At 52.0% G+C, this 21,404-nt stretch overlaps 1 protein-coding gene across 2 annotated transcripts in view; it reads right to left on the reverse strand.

The window, feature by feature from the left end:
- Positions 1 to 21,404, reverse strand: part of LOC144732603 (uncharacterized) — a 98,735-nt gene that overhangs the window by 42,225 nt on the left and 35,106 nt on the right. The window contains exon 2 of one of the 2 annotated variants that reach the window (XM_078614077.1): positions 10,590 to 10,671. The exons of the other annotated variant lie outside the window; for it this stretch is intronic. Coding sequence (XP_078470203.1) covers positions 10,668 to 10,671 — 4 coding nt within the window. The 3' untranslated portion in view covers positions 10,590 to 10,667. Of the gene's footprint in view, positions 1 to 10,589; positions 10,672 to 21,404 lie in introns of those variants that run through there. 2 annotated transcript variants of the gene reach the window in all.

A 21,404-nucleotide genomic window follows, 5' to 3' on the forward strand; every position in this document is an offset into this window, starting at 1 on the left:
CATTGTTGCGAGTCAACGACACAGCAATCGTGGATTCCTCATTCGCCGCAACGGCAAAGCCGCAACAGGTCCTCGGAGTGAGTTGCGACCCACAATCGTGACGATTCGTAGAATCCAGACGGCGCGAGTGGTGGGCGAGTATTCGCATGGACTAATGATCGTCGAATTTTAGGCACGCCGCGCACGCTTAAACGTTTGTTGGCCAATTTTCATCGGACACCTGTAACAACACCGCGCGGGCAGGTGTGCCAGGGCAACTGAACCCTCCTGCTCGCACGCCCATCGCAAAAAGCTTGGGGGGGGGGGGGGGACGACAAGAGGGCCTTCCGATATCATGGGTAGTGCAGAGAAACAAGTGGGGGATTTGTGGGAGAGCCACACGACTTAGCTCTCCTCTGCACGGAGCCTGTGAAGACCGCGGGGAATACGCCTCCTTCGTGAACGAAAGGGAGGTTGAAGACGCCGAGGCTGACAAAGTAAACAGTCAAGCGGCCATCACGAGGGGGTGGGGGGGGGGTGTGGATTGACCGCGCGGCTCGTAAAAAATAATCACACTTTTGGGGGTGGGGTGAGGGGGGTCGATTGAAAAAATCAACTCAAGTTTGTGTTTTACACTGTGGCGCACGTAGCTGCCACTTGGTGGCTGCAATGGTCAGGTAAGCAACATTACGTACGGTGAAGAGTGGAGGAGGAAGAAAAGAACACTAATGAGTCGTCGCACCCCACGGTAGCAGGTGCTGGGCTGGAGCGTCGCTTCTCTCTGCGTGGAGGCAGTCAATACTTGAGCGAACACGCCAGCTTTCACGAACAAAACTGAAGTAAACAATTTTTTATTTTACCAGGTAAGGCCCAGTGAGCTGGACACAGCTCTTCATCAGAAGCGACCTGGTTCACGAAATTATAGCTCAACGAAGTGGCTCATCATGTGGAAATGTCGAGGGAAAAACCGGAGGACCCGGAGAAAAATCCACGCGGCCACGGGGAAAACACGCAAACTCCACATATACCAGGCTTCAGGGTCGGGATCGAAGGCACGACCTCCTGCATACCAGGCGAGGGCGTTAACATCTCTCCACCATGGCGCAATATAACTTGTGCTGGGTAAACCAAGCTAGACTGTTCAATGGTGCCACAAATCACGCTTTGCATCAAAACCGTCGTTGAATATTTCCTTCTGATGTAAAGGTTGCAATGTCCCGCCACCCTGGCGAGATGACTTAAATAACGACGGGGCTGCCGACGCTCACAAAAACATTTCCACAAACTCAACACTTTGCACCGCGACTGGCGCGCGGACTGGATCTGGCACTGCTCGTGCCACACCGAGCCAACCGCCAGAGTGCAGCGGGGGCGCCAATCGTCCATCCAACACGCTTGAACCCATCCAACCCCGCTTGACCCATCCACCCGCAAGCCGTCCAAGCCGCCACCCATCCCAGTCGTCATCGCCACCCGTCGCGCGCCCGCCGCCCCCTGCCACCACCCCCCCACTCACACCTCACCTGTGGAAGAACAGCAAGATGGCGAGCAGCGTCTGCTCCCCGGGCTGCGAGCCGAGGCCGCTGGCCGCCAGCAGGCGAGGGTCGCGCAGAATCTTCAGGAGCGGCGTCGAGGGCGGCGATGACGACGGTTGCTGCTGCTGCTGCGGCTGCTGCGGCTGCGCCAGGATGCTCTCGAGCCGCTCGGCCACCAGCAGCTTGTCCCAGAGGTGCGCCAGCGTGGGACTGCGCAGCACGGGGCTCGACTTGGCCACGGAGAGACAGCAGCTGCAGGCGTCCAGGTCGAGCGAGGCCGGGCGGCACTTCGACATGCTGGGGGCCGTGGCGTCGGGGTCGTGCCTGCGCGCGCCCGGTCTGTGCCCGAGATCCCCGGGCGAAGGAAGGGCTTCGCTGCTTCTTCCACGTCCTTCTTCTGTCGTCGGTCGTCACAGGCAAAGCGGCGAATGTGACACGGACGTGGTGCCGTGAGGCCGCTTTTTAAGCTGTTCGTGAAAAACTTGAGGCACCACCAGAGGTCTAGAAGGTCATCTTCCAGCGCTGCTCCGTACAAGTGCCGGCCGCCGAGTCCACTTGGAAACTGTCCAGCGCGTCTCGGTCCAGCTACGCTACTCCGGCAGCACAAGTTGAGTTGTAGAAAAGCAACACGAAGAATTCTTCACTTTGGAAACGTAAGGTTTTTGAAAAGAGTATTAATCTATTTTGCCGCATCAGAAAGACTCGGCAAGTTACGATTGCGCTCGACTGTTTCCTCGTATCGGCGAAGCAGCAGCAGCACCACTCTGTTAGTTTACCAAAGGGTCGGGCAGCCCAACACGAGTTTGGCGAAACACATCTGCCACGCTACGAACAGAATACCGCACACGCCCGATCGCTTGCGAAACTGCACGAGCTTCCAGTTAAATATTAAACTTGCAATTTGACGGTAGAAAAAACATTCCAAAAGTGGGGCTCCTACGTGCATGCCAGCTACACGTAACTATAAATACACGCGGCCGAGCGTCTCTACAATTAGACACGTTGCTGGGTCTTCAAGGCTCGATTCAAGTGAGAACGCGTAAAGGAGAAAAAAAAAGACGAATCCAATCCAAACCCCTACAAAATGTTTTTTTTTTTAAACGCTTCAAAATTTCGGCTGCCGGCCGCTCAACGGCACCGGCTACACTGAAGTTTTTTTTAACGTCGCAGCACGGTGGCAGCCAATGGCGCGAAAACGCACGATTATCGAGACGCCTCTACTCAAGGCTGTCTACGCGTGCCAAAACACTGGCGCACGCAGAGCAACAAGACGAGAGAGCGTCGGTGCTGCCAAGCCGGTAGCGGAGAGACACGCGCGCAAGAGCGAGCGAGAGCACGCACGCAGGCCACACCCAGAATGAAGGAAGAAATAAATAAAAATAAGGAGACGCTGCGATGGCCACACCTACTGGAGAGCCGCTCCCCGCACGCACGCAATCTGTCTGAATCGGTCCGAGATCACGAGGGCTACGCGAGCTTCTACCGATGTTCACCACGCTCGTCAAGGTTTTTTTTTCCCGGCAAAAGGGAGGGGAAGCCGGGAGTGTTAATGAGCCGCAGGGCCTCCTGTCGCGCATGGAGGTGGTAATATCGACGATCCGGAGTGTAGCAAACGACGACGACGTGGCTTGGGAATTTCCAAATAATAATTTAACTGCTGCAGCACGCCGACCAAAGATAAACCGAAGGGATGCAGCGGAGCGGAGGCTGCGTTATGAAAAAAGACGCAATGAAAGGTTGAAAGATGTTCTCGGAATAGCAACCGGGAGTTTCCGTAATTTGCCATTGTGAGGACGACCCCCATGAATCGTTGCGCGCGAGACCAGCGCACGTTTGAGCCCTCGGTATGCCAAATAAATCCCAGCAAACCGGTTTGAAGACCGCTCAACAGTCGGTGACCATCGACTTTAACGACCGTATTGAAGGCGAAGTTCATCCCAGGATGTGGGAACACGAAGATTCAGGGGCGGGGGTCGCGGGGGACGACACGGGGGGGCGACGCGTTTCCCACCCGACCGACCAGACGACGACAACAACGTCGTCGTCCCAAGGAGCCAAGGGGCTCGAGTCTCTCCTCGGAAACGCTCGGTGGCACGTAGCAACCGGCTCGAGCACCTGACACGCACGCCGCAACCGATCACCACCACGCGCACGCACACGAAGGCCTCGTTCAGGTGGTGTCAAGGTCCAGAGGTCATCGCCGCCACTGCCGTCGATGCCACCATTACCGCATCCCTCTGTTAGATCAGACAGCTATTGCATGGATACCCTCCTATCTGGGTACTGTCGCCTTCTCCATCCTGCACGTGTGTTCATCCCACTGGCACGTCCTCTCCCCGATTACATCTGCAACTTTTCTTGCTGCACTCTTTTCCAAATGTCATGAAGCTGCTTATATAGTCTATCCTGCCATAACGTCATTTGTTCAGCTTCTTCCGGGAGAATCCCACATTGGGATGTTCGGCCAATTCCATTACCAACGGACGGTATCACTCGTACCTGCGCACAGATCAGATTAAAGAATCCAATGGAGTACTGCCATTGCTGGCCACCTCGTAAGCAATGCTTGCAACAACAACAACACCTGTGGCATTCCCAGGCAGAATCTAACCCAAGCACTCACCAGGCTCCTCTCTCTGCTTCGCTTGAGATAATTGATGGATTCGGGTGAATCCAGGGGGGTTTGATCGAAGAGTTTAAGTCTACCGATGCCAAAAACGCCTGCCTACCCAGTCCAGCACCTCTACAAGGAAACCTAATCGATTCCTTAAATCGCTGGTTCTTAAACCTGGGGTGCACGCACCCCCTGGGGGTGCAAGATTCCCTCTCTGGGAGTGCGAGACATGGCCAGATTTCTTTAGAAGGTAAATCATCAAAAACACAAATTAAGCACGGGTACCGAAGTACAGCTACTCTGTCTCATCAAACCTATGTATTAATTAAGTTTTAAAAATAATACGATTGGGAACAACTGCCCTTAAATACACCGTTGAAGGTTCGCTGTCACTCCTCGCCTGCTCACTCACAAGCCAGGTGAAGCGAGTCGGCAAAGAAACTGCGCCGCCACCACCACCGACAATAACTACAAATGCCATTTTGATTGTAAAGCTGCCATCAAAATCCCCCTCAACATTCGCCGCCCCTCCCCATGTAAGAGCCCAGTGAAGACTGGCCCCTACCAACACACCTCAGTGGCTCCCAGGAGCAAACAAACAATACTACGGGGGAGCGAGCGAGTACTCAACAAAAATCTGTTGCCAGGGCGACTGGCAAGGGTGGACAGGATTTGCCGCGGGCGGAACGATCTTCGCTTCCAGATATTCTCGAGGAGCAGGTCTGTGCGGGTTGACGCTCGTCGACTGAGAATGGACGGAGAAAGCGTGTCAAACAGCTGCAAAAATAGAAAGTAAACACTACTGCGCTTAAACACACCGCTGCCGCCGATCAGAATTAGTTTTGGAGCTCCCGGGCTAGCAATGCACGAATGTACGTTGAACTTCAATCGCACCATAAGTTGCCAACCGTGCTAATCGGACGTGCAATGGGCGAGTTTCTGGGTACGCCGGGGGGGGGGGGGGGGGTCAGGAGATGGGGATAGGACTGCAGATTGGCTGCAGCCGTCTTCTTCAGAGTGGCAGTGTTTGGCAAACACAGCAGCATCCATGCGATTCGGAACGAAACAGTGCTCGCGTGCGTGCATGCGTGCGTGCATGCGTGCGTGAAAGAAGTCGCTCACAAGGTCCGCATGAAATATTAACACGAAAGCAGGTGGACACGCAGCGCTCCGCGTGAGATGAGTGGCAGAGCAGCGATAATACGCGTTGACCCGCCAGAGCATCCACCTTTCAGATTTGTTGAGAGTGGAAGTCACAACCTCCCTTGTATCTCAAACTCAATAAATAGACACCTGTCCCAGTGGACTCTCACCTGGTTATAAATAAAATTCGTGAGTATGTGCGTGCCATTATAAGTGGGCACGATAGAGAGCACAGGTGGTGCATTCAGTTCACCCACGACACCTGGGTGTGTCACCGTGTCCTCACACCAGCGAGCCGTCAACATTTCACGTGGCCTCAAAGTAGATCTAATAAGCTTGGCACAAGCGCCGTGGTGCCGTCAGCGGCCGCTGAGTGGCGAATGGCAATGGCACAGATCATGAACACGGGACCACAAGTTGTGGTATAACCGGCCTAAATATTTTTTTTTTATATTTTAATAAACGAGACAGTTACACACCAGTCAGGCGATTTGTAGTACTATATTGGCATCTTCATAGGTCCACGAAGAAGCCAATCCCCGTTACTGTAATCAACATCTCATTTATGAAAGTATATATATTTTTAATATATATAAGCTTGTGCATGACACCTTGCTGTTGTGAAAGATTATGTTTGTTCCATGCATCCCACCCGCCCCCCCCCCCCCTCTGGCCAAAGTTAATGAATGGAAACAAACGAGGGCGGAGAGGGGGATTCAATCTCCGGGGGAGTGTAATTCTGCTGCCCTTTAAGGGAAAAAACCTCCCACACCCCCCAAGGTGGAACAGTGGGGTAGGCAAATGAAATGTACGTAAAGCCACCGTGTCTCAAGTAACACATGATCACATCTCCTCTGGACGTTTGCCTCGTGCGTTGGTTCGTACCAGGTTTGGGGATAAAAGCGTGGCACACCCGTGCGCCTCCGGTCCCAATTACGTGGGCATGCGGCTGTGTCTCGGGTGCTTACACAGCATCCCCCGTATTGGTCAATGATTTGCTGCCTAGCAACGATGACCACACAGGGAGCTATAGCTACAGACATCGACACCTACGTTGAATTAACCAAGGGGGGGGGGGAGGCATTAATCAATAACACTTCGGCCTTGAAAGAAAACAATATAATAGGTGACGTCTCAGGCAATGACCCTTCTTCATTGCACACACATGATGAAGGATAAATAGATAAAGGGGGGGCAATAGACAGCTGTTTCGGAAGCCGTTTTTGTCAAACACCTTCATATTGCGGTAGTCCAGCGCCACCGTGTGGAGAACCTGAATTGCTGTTTCGTCTCAACACGCCGACCACGACATCCGGAAGTTTGAGAGTTCAACTCCTGGCTTGGGGCTGACTCTTCCGTCTTGGGTTGATAGCACAACTACGTCACAAACAGTTGTCCTATGGACAGACTCACCACAGGAATGTGGAATTTCCACCAAAGGCTCAGGGCTAAGGGAAGAGAAGTTGCGCCCACTCCCCTGCACCCCTGCTGCGAAAGCAAATTGAATGAAGAAGCTGCTACACACCAGAGCCACTCCACCTGCAGGCACGGTGAGACGCGGGCTTTACATGTGCCAACCACGTGCCATTCCAAGGGCTGCGCAGGTGGATCGCAACCGCTTGAGAGTAAGGATCGAGCGTTGCAGATGAAGCAGAAGGAGGCAGCATCCCTTGCGAAGTAATCACGCGCGAGCAAAGTGCTCGACGGCAGCTGGATTCACCACTCCTGGCAGGGCGAGGATAATTCTGGCAAAGCCGGACTGGACAATAATGGCATTGGAACCGAACTCCCTCCTCAAACATCGGTGGGGAGTGGAAGCAGTGTGGCGACAATGCATGTATGTACAGCATGTTGAACTTCTTTTGCGCCGTACGTAGCCAACCATGCTAAACGGAGGTGAGGATGGGTGGCCAATGCCTGGCTGCCTTTGTCTCTCCGCAGCGCTGATGTTTACGTACCACACCCGGCACTCATTTGAGGCTGAGTCGACCTGGGGGAAGCCCAAGACCAGTTGAGATAATCACCACCGGTGTTGGCCGTGAGCGGGAATCGAACTCCGGTCGCCGAGTACGTAGCGCAGCGCCCTAACCGCTGCACCACCACTCGCCGTGGCCAGAAACAAACACGCAGACAAAACCGAGCCCCCTATTTTTGGCGAGTGATTTAAAATGCAATCTTCTATACAACCGATTCCATAATAATAAATTCAACTTGTAATGCGCCACCGCCACCGCACATTACTTGCTCACTCTGGAAGAGGGAGAGTGAAATCTGAGACGAGCGGGAGGGCGGACAGGCATTGAGCGGGCGCCAACAAATGCCCAAGCTTTGCGGTCCTCGATACATTCAGATGTTTTGGACCAATTAATACGTATGTGGGAGGGAACCGGAGCACCTGGAGAGAACCCACACATGCGAGGGGACAACACTCGATCCCACGCAGGTTGAACAGATGGAGATTAGTTTAACACGCAGGCTTTCGTGGCCAAAATTATCCAGAAGAGGTGTTTTTTTGGGTTAGATCGTGTTAATTTGTCAGATATTTTGGTTTGTCATATGTATAAACCAAATAAACCTCTTATAGATGGAGATTAGTTCACATTTTCTACGTACCATTGTCTCACCAACTGCTGTGCAAACCCTGAACCCGAGAGCATTTCTTGGGGGTGTACGGATCGTGATGATTCAACCCGCAGGGACGTATTGCTTTTGATCGTCCGCTGGATTTAATTATATTTTCATTTCCCCCGACGGACTGACGCGTTTCAATATTACGGTTACGTTTTCACTTTAGCGACCCACTAACAAATACGGGTTACACTTAGATTTGTAGAAAAATCTATTTCAACATGAAAAAAGAGAAGATATTGGAATTGATTTTGTGACGAGGCACAAGTGAGATTTTACAGCCAATGTTACGTTACGCCGGATGTGGGACATGGCGATAAATCGTCGGACGCGCAAACGCGGGCCTTGAGGACCTCCGTGGGACACTGGCCAGCCAATGTCCCCTACGACCCCTTGGCTCCAGCCCAGCAAGCCGGCTCCTTGGCATTCACACATTCACACGCGACAAAAGCGCCGGCTTAAACGCCGCCCCCCCCATTAGTTATTCTCAGCGAGCTACCGGCACAGTGTACCAACACAGATATCGCGTGAACTCCGTTGAGCAAGCGGAGTGCGTGGGAAGATGCAGTGCGATTTCTGGAAACAAACCAGGGGAGACCAGGCGCATAACGATGCGCCAGTTCCATCTCCATTTTCACACGTGCAGTAATACTGGTAGGGACCTCCTGGTTACACCAGCCCACAGGGGATTATTGTGTCCGTCGTGCAGGGAGGGGCTGGGGGCGGAGGGAGGGGCTGGGTGGGGAGGGTGGGGAGGGGCTGGATGGGGAGGGTGGGGCAGGGTGGGGGGTGGGAGGGGTGGGGCTTGGTGGGGAGGGGGTGGACACCCCGTGGTGCCCTTATAAAACTCAACGTTTAACCTACTCACGCCGGCTTATGCCCGCCCTCACAGTCGGGCATATTTGCGGAATACACCACGCTGCCGTTGACCCTGGCCATTGACCGAGCAACCCAACGTTCCTACCAGCTCTCTCCGCAGGAATGTGTTAAATGCGTAGAATCGCGTAAGACATTATAATGCATGACACCAATGCAAATTATATGCAAATGGTTATCTTAGCATGAAGGGGTAGCGGTGTTTTGTGCGGCAGAAACCTGGGACTGAGAAAGGAAAACACGAGAAGTATGGAGATGTGGGCTGTGGTGTCAGACGGAGAGAAGTCTGATTACGACAATCGAGGTGAGGCGATAAGATGTGGTGTGGACAGATTCTCAGAGGTGATGAGCGCTTGGTGAAGGACGCTTTGGAAGGATATTGAAAAGAGGCCTCGAGGCTGATGCCGACTAACAACTTGAAGAAAGGAAACAGGGGGGGGGGGCAGGGGGGTGGGGGACCACATGGTCAAATTTAAACTCATCGTCATTCGACAGGACTGGAGGGAGACCGAGTCAGAGAGCTGCCATTGGGAAGAAGACTAAGGAAACATCACGCGAAAATTACATTTCACCTTCTCGAACGAACAAGAGAGAACAAACGAGAAAGACCACACACACACACACGAGAAAAGTGCAAATAAATATCAAATGTGATCGATTTTTGCGTCAAACGGCAAGGCCCCCCGTCCTAAACAGCGACAATTCATGGAATCGTAGGGTTAGTGGAGAAGCATTCTGTGCTCGACGGTGACGGATCGTTACTTCCCTGAGTGTCAAGGGCACGTGGACTCCTGCAGAGGGACAGGGTGTGACGATGAATCGACCCACTCATACCAAATCGTCATGTCGAGATAAAAGATAAATTATTTGTCGCCCTGTGCATTTCCACTGCTCGATGTATGGCGTGTTTAACTTACTTCCCACAGTACGTAGCCAACTGCGCTAATCGGAGGTGCGAGGGGAAAAGGACAGCAAACTAAACACAAAAATCAGTTCTAAAGAAACAGGTTTTCAATCTAGATTGTTTTAAAGTGCATAGCTCCAGTGGCTTCCTAATATCGGAAGGAAGAGCGGTCCAGACGTCCGCAGAAGCACATTGATGAAGGTATCACCATGTGTCTGGTTCCGTGGATTTGGTTGACATTGTTCACCGAGCTGGTCATTGAGGGTTGGTGAGGGTGGGGGGGTTATGGTCACATGATGTTAGCCCTGTTTGGCAATTTTATTCAGATTGTTAGGTTCATAGCACAGCGGGCTTACAACCATTCTGCCACTGGGTTGCCAAGTCTACGATACATGAAATGTATAGTGTGTGTTTGTGCAAAAATCGACGTTTCAAAAATTTGCTTACGTTGTACGAATCTGTGCGGAGGGGAAGGGTGATGTAGTGGTCAGTGCATAGTACGCTATGAACACGACGACCTGAATTCAATTCCCGGCCACAGCTAACACCAGTGGCGAGTGACTTCATTTAAGACTGGCCCTGTGAGCGACTTCCACAAACCCGCACTGACCAGCATGGTGAAGTATGGTCAAACAACCCCACGACTAACACAGCATGGGGGAGGCCTTCACCCAGCAGTGGATTGACAAAGGGCCGCTCACTATTTATATGCTGCGCTTAACGGATCCGCATGACCCCTGGAGCCAATAAAGTCACCCGCTCCTCCATTCGTCAGTGTTAAAAAAAAACTGTCACCGATTCTTGAAATTTTGTATAATTACAATCGCGAATCGCAAACAGTTCATTGAATCGCAAGAGGGGCGAGATCGTTACACACCCCCACCCAACCCCCCCGTAACTGTGCGAGGCTGTCCAACCATAGCCACCGCGCCCCTCTGCTGGGCAGTGGACGCTGCCCCAACCCAGTGAGAGCACCGCGCCGATTGTCTTACCTGCTCGGTAGAACGGGGGGCAGCCGGGTGGTGGAGGTCACGCGGAAGGTTGACACGGGCGCGGTCAGAGTCCGAGCGTCGTGGGGGGGGGGGGGAGACATAACGGAGAAGGCGTGAGACACGTTCTCGTGGACCAGTGGACGTACACTCAGTGAGGGACAAGGCCTCAGCTCGCGCCAGCCACTAGGTGGCGGAAGAGTGGCGTTCAGCGGCACGACATCACCGTGGCCATCGCACAGGAAGCTTTCAAATCCAATGCGAACTTTCGTAACACAAACTTGGGAAAACCGACGATACCCAAGGGGCAATTGTTTCTATATTTGAATACAGCGGAGTATCGCGCATGAGACAAATGTCACGTCCGTTGCACACAAGCACTCGCAAAGACAAAAACACACAAAGACACCCCCACTGTATGGACGTGAATTTTGTTGGAGTGAGTACTGTTGGCGCGTGCCCATTTATATCAAGAACGGCGAGTAGGAAAGTGGTATAGTCAGCACACACGTACAGTATATACAAGATGCCCCGTATAGCCTTAACAGAGTTGTTGGGGCAAATGCTGTTAGCGAGCCACCTATGAAGGTCGGCGCAGCACACGAGAGGGTCAGTGTGCTAGCACCTCGCCCGGCCACCTTTTCCTCCCCAGTGGCGATGTTCACACATCGCACCAGATACTCATTTGAGGCCGAGTTGACCTAGGGGAGGCCCAGAACCGCTTCGGATATCCGTCACCGGCACCGATGGCCGTGAAGAGGAATCGACCTCGGGTCGCTGGGTTCGTGGCGCAGCGGGTCAACCAGCCGCGGCACTACCGCTCCCCATACATGTATATGCGCACACACACACACACGCGTGTATACACGCACATACCAAGCCATCGATGGAGTGTTTCTTGGGAGAGAATCAGTACCGGTGAAACGACGAAGACTACCAACGATTCTCGAAAACAAAACCTATCGGCCACAGCAAAAGACGCCTGAACTCATAGAAGACGCCTCAACACAAGCCCACGGCGAACACCATCTCGTCGACAACCCAACTTGCTTTTTCGCAACTCCACTTACTTGCGGCGACACTAATTTGCACAACTTCATTACCAAAGCAAGAGGAGGTTTAACAAGTGTGTGTGTGTGTTGTGTGCGTCTAGAGGGGAGCCCACGGGCGAGGTTAACTGCAAACCGGAAGCAAGTTTGGATGCTTTGAGACGCTGCGCACAGCTGGTTCACTCTGGCTACAGCCGCCCACAACGGAGGCATTCACAAGAATCAGACACTTTTGACATATCGCTTCCTTGCCTGCTGCAATCACATCCCCGAGCTCGGACGAGCAGCCTACAGCAGCCTACGCAGTTGCGAGCACCCCCTGTGTGAGAGCGTGTGCAGGGGGGGCTCTCAATCGCTCTCAAAAGCCAGCCGCATCGCACCCGAGACCGAGTGACGTGGGGAAGGTAGAGAGAGCGGTGTTCTCACAAAGCGGCGGTGAGGCGCAACCTCGCACGTCTCGTGCGTGTCACGCACTTGCCGCACTTGCACGATGCTCCCCGGCCTTGTCCAGACCACCAGCTCAAAAGCCGAATGTATGGCAGTTATTGTTGTTTCGTGCCACCCGATAAAAAATAAACGCTTTGGAATATCTGGCCATCATAACAGGAAGCAATGAAACAAAGGGATGACTGGTTTTGTTCTCATTAGGACTCATCAGTGGAGTACAGTCATCAATCAATGCTGCCAGATGCTTGGGAGCTCAAATATCGAGAAGGCTTCTGCTACCTCTCCTCTATGGGGACCCACATTAGCACTTGCTGAAGGCAACAATCATTAAAATCCAAAACCTGCCAAACGGCAACAATAATTAAGATCCACAACGTTCTCTACGTGATGACAAAACCTATCACAACAGGAAAATGCATGCAGGCTATACACAAATAGCTTAAGCGGTGAGTTATAGGAAATAAACCGGATTGAGGAAATTGCACGTGACCTCACGAGTCACATGGCCCTCCGACCTTCATAAATATCAAGCATGTAACAATACAAACATTCATCAATTAAAATAGATTCTTATGTTCACGATACAGGCCACGAATTGCATGAAAATTGGTCACGTATGCTTTCTGCCAATTGCATGCTTGTGATGCGCTTCTACGGCCGTCTGGAACGCACCTCCTTACGATATTCGGAAGCCACTGGAGCTATGCACTTCTAAATTTAGATTGAAAACTCATTTCTTTAAAACTGCTTTTTGTGTTTAGTTTGTGGTGCTTCCCCCGCATCTCCGATGAGAACGGTTGGCTACGTACGGTGCGAAAGAAGTTCAATGTGCATACATAAAGCCAATTTAGCTAACGCAACTGTACAAATGAGTTGGACAAAATGGGAACCGGTACAATGTGGACGGTCAAAACCAGACAAACGTTTCTCCCTTTGGTGGATCGCGATACCCGAAACGTTAGCGGTCAATTCAACTTCTGGGGTCCGGGGTGTGGGCGGTGTGGGCATGAATCTTTACACGGCTGAATTGTATTAATGTATGTATGTACCGTACGTGTGTGTTGAACTTCTTTCGCACCGTCGTACGTAGCCAACCGCGCTCGTCGGAGGTGCACGCGAAGGGGAGCGAGTAGGTATTGCATTAGAAGATTGTCGGAGGCTTGCGGGAATTTACTATGCATCTTCACAACAGACGCAGGTCACAAAGGTGGAGTATTTGCCTTTCAAATCTTCCCCGGAGCACCTGGATTTCCACATTTCCGGTTATTTTTTTTTATGCAAAAGGGCCGAGGCTGGCGCTAGGCACAATGTTTACTTCGTTACGCTATATATTGCTGGCGTCACCACCACTGAATATCCTCTAGGATTACGCTTCATTAAACGTGACTTTTTCAGCACGTTAGAAGCGGGGGGGGGGGGGGGAATATAGAATATACATACGGAACGCAATAACACTTTCGGTTATTCCACTTCATCTGATGAGAGTTGTGACCGATTAGACAGACGGCTGTAAAACATTAAACGGCTTTTGAAAGGCTGAAATTAACATTCGCACGCCCTATGATTGCAATGGTCGTGTGTAAAAAAAAAAGCACTCGTGGCGGTGGATGTGTCAAAACAAAAGAAAGAGAGTTTGATTAGAGGCACTTAAACACACATCCCGAGGAATTTTCCCTGCGTACGACACGCTTGCGGGCCGGACAGCGATATTGTGGGCAGGGGGGGGGGGGGGTTCATCAATATTGCACGTTCACCTGCCGTCGGCACGCTGTCTTTCTGCGCCGATTAATAATTCACGGTGCAGTTAACGAAGCACCGCTCAAATAAATAAACCGTGCTCTCACGGCTCAAGGCCACTTTGGTGGAGAAACGCCTCCTCCAACAGGCCTCGCTAATCCTATTGCTGTTGTTGCTGCTATTTAACACATTCCTGCGGAGGGAGCTGGTAGGAACGTTGGGTTGCTCGGTCAATGGCCAGGGTCAACGGCGGCGTGGTGTATTCTGCAAATATACCCGACTGTGAGGGCGGGCACAAGCCGGCGTGAGTAGGTTAAACGTTGAGTTTTATAAGGGCACCACGGGGTGAGCAGCCCCTCCCCACCCAGCCCCACCCCCCCACCGAGCCCCACCCTCCCCACACAGCTCCCCCCCACCCAGCCACTCCCCACCCAGCCACTCCCCACCCAGCCCCACCCTCCCCTCCTCACCCAGCCCCTCCCCACCCAGCCCCACCCTCCCCTCCCCAACCAGCCCCTCCCCACCCTCCCCACCCAGCCCCTCCCTGTACGACGGACGGACGGACACAATAATCCCCTGTGGGCTGGTGTAACCAGAGGTTCCTACCAGTAAAAATGTTATCCTGACTGCTGTCAAAGTCACGGCATGACGCTCTTCCTTCCGATATTAGGACGCCACTGGAGCTATACACTTTTAAATCTAGATTGAGAACCAATTTCTTTTAAAGTGCACTGTGTTTAGTTTGTTCATCTGTACCCCTGATGAGCGCGATTGGCTACAAATGGTGCGAGATAAGTTAAACGTATATGCATACGTAATAAATATCCATTCGAAACTCTTGAAGAGAAAGGGAGCCCTTGGTGTTAGAGAATGACCCACGGAAGTTGTTATCACAGAGCTACCTCCGAGATCCCTTCAACCAAGTGACCTTTGACCCACACAGCAGGGGAGCACGTGCTTTCCTAGTTGCCCTGCTACAGAAAGTACTGTTCGTCCCATCACAGCCAAACCGAAATGTTTAATTCTCGGAGATGAAATGTAGCCAAATTAAGTGCAGAATCAACCGTAACGTGATGGCTTTTTTTGTTGTTGCAGTCATCGGTGATTGGGTCGAGACTATGAACTCACTCCGCATAACAACCCGGTTTAAATCACAGGAACTAGTCTCACCAATATGCCGCACTGCTGGCTTTCCACAAAGTGGTAGCGAGTTTACTGGTCTGAAGAAATGGATGTACTCAGCCGAGCCATGGCTGGAATTTGAACTCGTACCCCCTTCTGCTTGCGGAGGACAGCCGGTTGAACACCAGCCAGATATACTATTACAGCCCAGCAGCAATAAATTATCTTTCGACACACTTCTTGGAAGAAAAGAAATAAAAATTTTAAAGCCACAATTGCACAACGGTTTAATGATGGGAGAAGGGGTGGTGGGTGGGGGGCGGCAGCTAATAAAAAGTCATGGAAATGAAAATCAAGGCTGACTGGGCGCGTGGCGGGGCCTCCGCTTTGTCAACAGAGCGCAAAACCAGACCAGACGCCCGTGATGTTCCAAACGCGCCGGCGATTTATTCGTCCCGACAGTCGCCGTCGTTCATTTCACGCACCATCATCCCCCACCCCACCCACTTCTGCGAGGTGTGTCGCGGGGTTCACCTCACGAGCCGCGCGCGATGGGAAAAATTGTCACGATTCAGTGTCACGGTGATTCGATTCGAGAACTCAATTTAACTTTTGTATCTTGTTCGTATTGTCCCATGCGGAGCGTCTGTCTCGTGTGTAGAGTCACAATTTGTCCCGTCGCGTGTGTATTTTATCGTTGGAACTGCGAGCACTGTCTCGTTCGTACCGTCTTGTTGGTACTTTAATCCTTCCTTCCTTACGCCTCGTCCGCACAATTTCATTTGCACTTTCCACACTGCCTTGTTACCTCCATCTCGTTGGTCCATTCACTGACAAAGTCAAAAAAACGTGCAGAACAATTTTCCCCGAAACTAAAAATTACCGATTCTCGTACGTGTGATTTGACGAGTGTGTACTGTGGAGCCTAAGGAGCGATTTTAATCAATGATTCGTCACGGACAGACACTCCACCCCACAACGCCACACTGGCTGCCTGGCAAAGCAGCTGTCTCCCCCCCCCCCCGCAGGGTCCGGGCACGGTTTCTACATTTGACGCTTCACAGAAATCTGAGAACTTGAAACTATTTTACTTCTGCTGTATTTTCAGCACCCGTTGCATTAAGGCGAAGAAATGTACGTACGGAACTCATGCAGCTAGCAGTGCACCACCTTGTGTAAGAGAACAGCCCAGGAATAGTAACAGAATACTCCTTAACACACTTCCCTATCCCCCTCTGTCCATATATTAGGGGATACGGATTACTTTAGTCTTTTCCACGAATTGAATCCACTCGGAACGCTCGCAGAGCAATGCATTGCCCGTGTTCGAGAACAGTCCGCCAAACAAGATACCGCAGAACTATCACTGAAATCTCTTCAAGTGACCTATCATCTACACCAGGGGGCAGCACTTTCCCACCATCCCCCACGCCCCCCACAATCTGCCAGACAGAGAACGTTGTCACTTGCCAGTCAAACCAATATTTTTAATTCTCAGAGCTGGAATTCAGCAAATTTGAGTGCAAAACAAAATTAAACCCTAATGTGGTAATTGTTGAGCAGGATGAATCTTTCCCCATTCAATCACCGGTAACAAACCATCGAGCTTCGAACCTAGGAAATCACACCTAAGCACCCTTGCATTATAGTGTATTTTGATAGCTGGCTGAGTGACCACGGATACAGTCTCATTTGCAACAGTGACCTGTGGCGTCAATCTGCCAGGAGGGGTGACGATTGCGATGTAAAAATCCCAATTGAGCAATTTGCGGCCAATTTGAAATTTGGGGGAAATTTGGCCCCCCCAACGCCGGCACACAATGGCTTATACCCTTAAGAATTACGTCAGGGCATTCTTTAACGCTCACTGTGAAGCAGACTTCATGCATTATCGCGGTGCGTACACACCAGCTGGATTCGAACCGTGAACCTCTGCGTCGAGTGAAGAAATGCGCAACCGCTGGTTTCACATCAACGCCTGTGGTGGCCACTGACCGAGGGCTGCGGACGTCTTTCACTCGGCTAAGCGACAACACATTTTTCCGCACGTTGCAGAGGTTGGCGGTGGTTCAAGGCTCCGGCCACCCTGGTTATTACTGCGGGTGGACTGACCGTAATCATACGCGCAGTGCATTTGCCAGTGGACATTGATTAATCCATTGGATATTGATGAAAAAAAATAATTTGTTTATTGAGGAAAGCCACGCTGAGTTGTGGGACTTTTTCAGGAGGATCCTGCACTGCGGTTTTAATTTTAATTAATTTATGTTGATACCCTCGCCTCCACAGTGCTGGATTACAGGACCACGTGCGTAGCCACCACTGCCTATTTACGTCATTCGAAACAGAGTCAGCCATAGTGCCGCCGCCGCGGTACAAATTTTCCCCAAAGTATCCAACTGCAAATGACTTGGTAGGAAAAGACAAATATTCGCCAATTCACCCCCCCCAACCTCCTGTAAAAACTTTACAAAACTCTCGAAAAAAATGGAGTTGAGAAGCAGCGAGGCTTTTCTGGCTAAACGAGGCGCAACGTGACAATGTTCGTGCTCAACGGCCCAGCGCGACGCTCTCGATGTTTCCCGTGGGGCCGCCACCTGCCCGCCGTCCGCGTCCCGGCACCGTCGGCACGAGGCTTGCCGTGGAGAGAGAACTCCCTCGGCGGCCTTTTAATTTATTCACCCAATACCTCGCGGAGCACAGCGTGGCCCAGATTCATTTAAACGAGCGCAGCAAAGCGGATTAAGGTAAAGTTATAATTCGACAAATCCGAAAATAATAATGAGATCACTTCAGAGATTCCCGAAGGCATATTACACTTACTTACTTCTTAAAAAACTACTAAAACTGTACAGCTACAATTGTAAATGAAAGAGTAGGGGGTAAGAAACTAAAAATGGACAACAATCACAACATAATTAACACAATGTCAGTTAAAATGAGAAATCTTTGGGGATTATTTTTAAAGAGTGACTAAAAAGGGGAGAGGAGTTTGCTGCTGCGTTGAGGAATAAATGCGGCTGGGCTGCTCGACAGCCAAGGTCAACCACTGGATGGGGGAGTGAGCTCCACAGTTCAGGCCCACAAAACCAGAAAGGCCTAAAAGTCCATGCAGTTCTTTGTAACGCAATGATGATCATAATTAGAGTTATTTTGATATAGCTCCATATATAAGCCAGGGCACGCAACTCATCTCAAACATTTGAAAGACCACCCCCGCCCACCCCCGCCAGAGACAGCTGTCCCTGTGGCACAAGGCGACACAACACCAGCACCTGACCTGCAAACTGGTATTATTCTGAGAATGGGGCAGGGGGGTGGGGGGTCAATCATTGCTACATCTCAATTGCGTAATTTGCGAGTAATTTTCGATTTACGGCAAATGTGGCGCATAGCATCACCGCGGTTAGTACACTCTCAGCAATAATCAGGGTGCCCGCTGGATTCGAACCGTGAACGTCGGCAACACAGTGGCGAACGCGCTACCGCTCGGCCACGTCAACCGCCCCCAGGGCGCACGTAGCAGCCAGGGATTTAAACCTTTCTCGTGTGGAGCCAATTCCGTGCACGGTCTGCAGGCCCGTCGAAGCTGCACGACAGAGGGCGGTCAGCGTGGACCGGCGGATTCAGAGCAACCACGTAACCGGCCCCCGTTGCCAGCGATGAAGTTCTGAGAGCCGCTCTCGGCAAGCCTTCGCATCACCGACCGAAATAAACCTCGTCGAACGCACGTGGCCGGTTTCCTGGTGTAAGCGGAGACTATTCATCAGCTGATGGTGCTAAATAATTAATCGGGGCCGCTGATCTGCCGATACCCACGGCGGGACGTTCACTCCGCCGAGTAGGCGTGTCAATTACTTTGACTTGCAGGCCGGGAAAACGCGGTGCGTACGAGCACGTTATATTCAATCACGGGGCGCGAGGCCGGCTCCGATAACGATCTTCGCTAATTAACAGCCCCCCCCTCCCGCTGCTGAGTGTGGCTCTCGATGATGGAACCTGCTTCCGGGTGGAGGGGGGGGGTGCTATGTCACACGCAGAGTAAGACTGGAAGTTTCCCTCTCTCCAGCCTGTGTGTGTGAGCAGGAGTGTGGTGCTGGCGGGATGTATCGCCGATTCGCTCCGCTCGCAATTCAGCTAAGTGTCACAATTCAGGGTCGCTATTCATGAATTAATTATTTTTTTAACACTGTTGAATGTAATTCCTTTTTCTCCCCCTCCTCTGCTGCCTCCATTGTCTGGAACTCCCTACCTCCCAGCCATCTGTGCTGTCAGCTCCCTGCCCCTATTCAAATCCAGGCACCTCTGCCTTTGACTGCCTGCTTCTCTCTACTAGATAAATATGCCTCACTGTTACTGCACAGCTTCTTGAAATGTAGTCGTATCTAAACGCTATAAAAATCTAAATTGTATTGTCGCAGTCTATAGTGGCTGGAGGGTTCACGTGAATCTATTGCGCACGACATAAATAAAACAATGATTCTAACACGTGTGATCCAATGCATGTATCATGGGCTTAACAATCTATAGTAACGGGTGAATCGATGCAAACGGCCCGAGGAAACAGCCTCTTGTGGATTGAGCTGTCTCTGCATTCTCAATCCACGTGATTCAAACCCACGCAAGATTCGGCCCATGTACGGCGATGAGAGCAATAACATCAATTATTTCCGGTTCAAGATCAACACAGATTTCCAGCTCACAATAGATCATGCGCCATTCAAACAAGGGCATCTAACCACGTGCCGCTTGTTGTTTGCGCCAACGTGACGGTGTCCTCGGGGTCGAAATTAAGTCTGCGAGAAAGTGAACAATGAACGCGTTACCATTTTCTCAGACGCAGACGCCCTGACAACTTATCGGGCACAGCCCGAACTATGAAGAAGTAATCCCTGTATGAACAACAACGCCACCACTGATCAAGGGGGGGTGGCAGTGGGGAATGGGCGCCATAGCTGCGGCGACGGCCGGCCCGGCAGCGGTGGTCGAGAACCGGCATCGGCAGGGCTACGTTTAGCTGCTGGTTGGCTAGTTAGGGTTGGGGGGCAGTGCGAGTATTGAACTCGTGACTCGTTTGTTATAGTCAGTGGGAGGGCCAGTACTCGTGGCTGGCTGGATCGTTGTTGAATTTATCATTCGTTCGCTTCACCAGTGCACTCCACCCACATGCGGATAATCCATCCCTTTTCAGATTTTGGCCGCTTTTGGTCTCCGGCGTTTCACGTCACGCCGTCCATCACGTGCACCCCCCCCCCCGCCTCCGTCTCATCATCAGCGGGATCCCGGCGCGAACCCCAAATGTTCAGACATCGCACCGAGCCCCGCACCGGTTCAGTCAGGCTTACACCGCATGGGCCTCATCGCCACGGACACACGGGTCAGCGGGCACACACCAGTCGCGCGGGCGCTGTGCCGGGCAGACAACGCCGCACCCTGTCGCCACCCGCCCTGCACAACCCTCCACGCAGCCCCCTCTCTCCCCCAGAGCTTGTACCTAGCTGACCTCGCGTCAAGAGCTCTCTCTGGCGGGGCTCTCGTCCCATCAGAATAACAATTAGCGATGGCGGGGCCGCGCCGGTTGGATCGCTACCACGCCGCCGGGGCAGTGTTCGGCGAAGCCTGGAACGAGTCCAGTGCGCGCCGTCACGGGCGGGCAATGCGACGGCCCGATTCATTGTGAGCCCCACGCTCTCCGTATAACGATTAGCATTTAACACTCATTGAGAATGCATTCACGCTGCGTGTGGGTGCCAGATATGGGGCCTTGGCTGGCTTCGGTGGCGAGATGTTCACGACCTCGCCTGGTATACAGCAGGGCGTGGGTTCGATCCCGACACTGACACCTGTTATATTTGGAGTTTGCGTGTCTCTCTCTCTCCCCCCCCCCCCCGTGGTCGCATGGATTTTTCCCTAAAAATTTTGAAACATGCGTTAAAGAGTATTTGGCTGCTATAAATTCGTACATAAGCCGCTTCATTGGGCTATCATTTGTGGCCAGGTCGCTTCTGAATAATAAAAATAGTTTAGTTTAAACTTTCGAAATCCCAACATTTTAATTAAATTATTAAATGGGATGGAGTGGTGGCGCAGTGGATAGTGCACCGCGCTGTGAAACCACCTGACCTGCGTTTAATTCCCAGACCGCGGCTGACATCGGTGGCGAGTGATGTCTCAACAGGTCCCCCGGGAACACCCATTTCTCCAAAGGCGTTGAGCACAGGGTAGGGAGGGGAGCAGCCCCTTCTGAAGGTGGACGCCACCTTGGGGAGAAACTGCAGAGAGCCTTAGGACCACCTTGGTCAGGCTTGATGGATGTAAATGGAGAATGAGCACGCTGTATGTGGAACTCCCCAACTCTGAGTGATGGCTTTTTGTCTGGAA

The sequence above is a fragment of the Lampetra planeri genome, chromosome 43 (genome assembly GCF_965212315.1).
Source record: "Lampetra planeri chromosome 43, kcLamPlan1.2.h2, whole genome shotgun sequence".
NCBI lineage: Eukaryota > Metazoa > Chordata > Hyperoartia > Petromyzontiformes > Petromyzontidae > Lampetra > Lampetra planeri.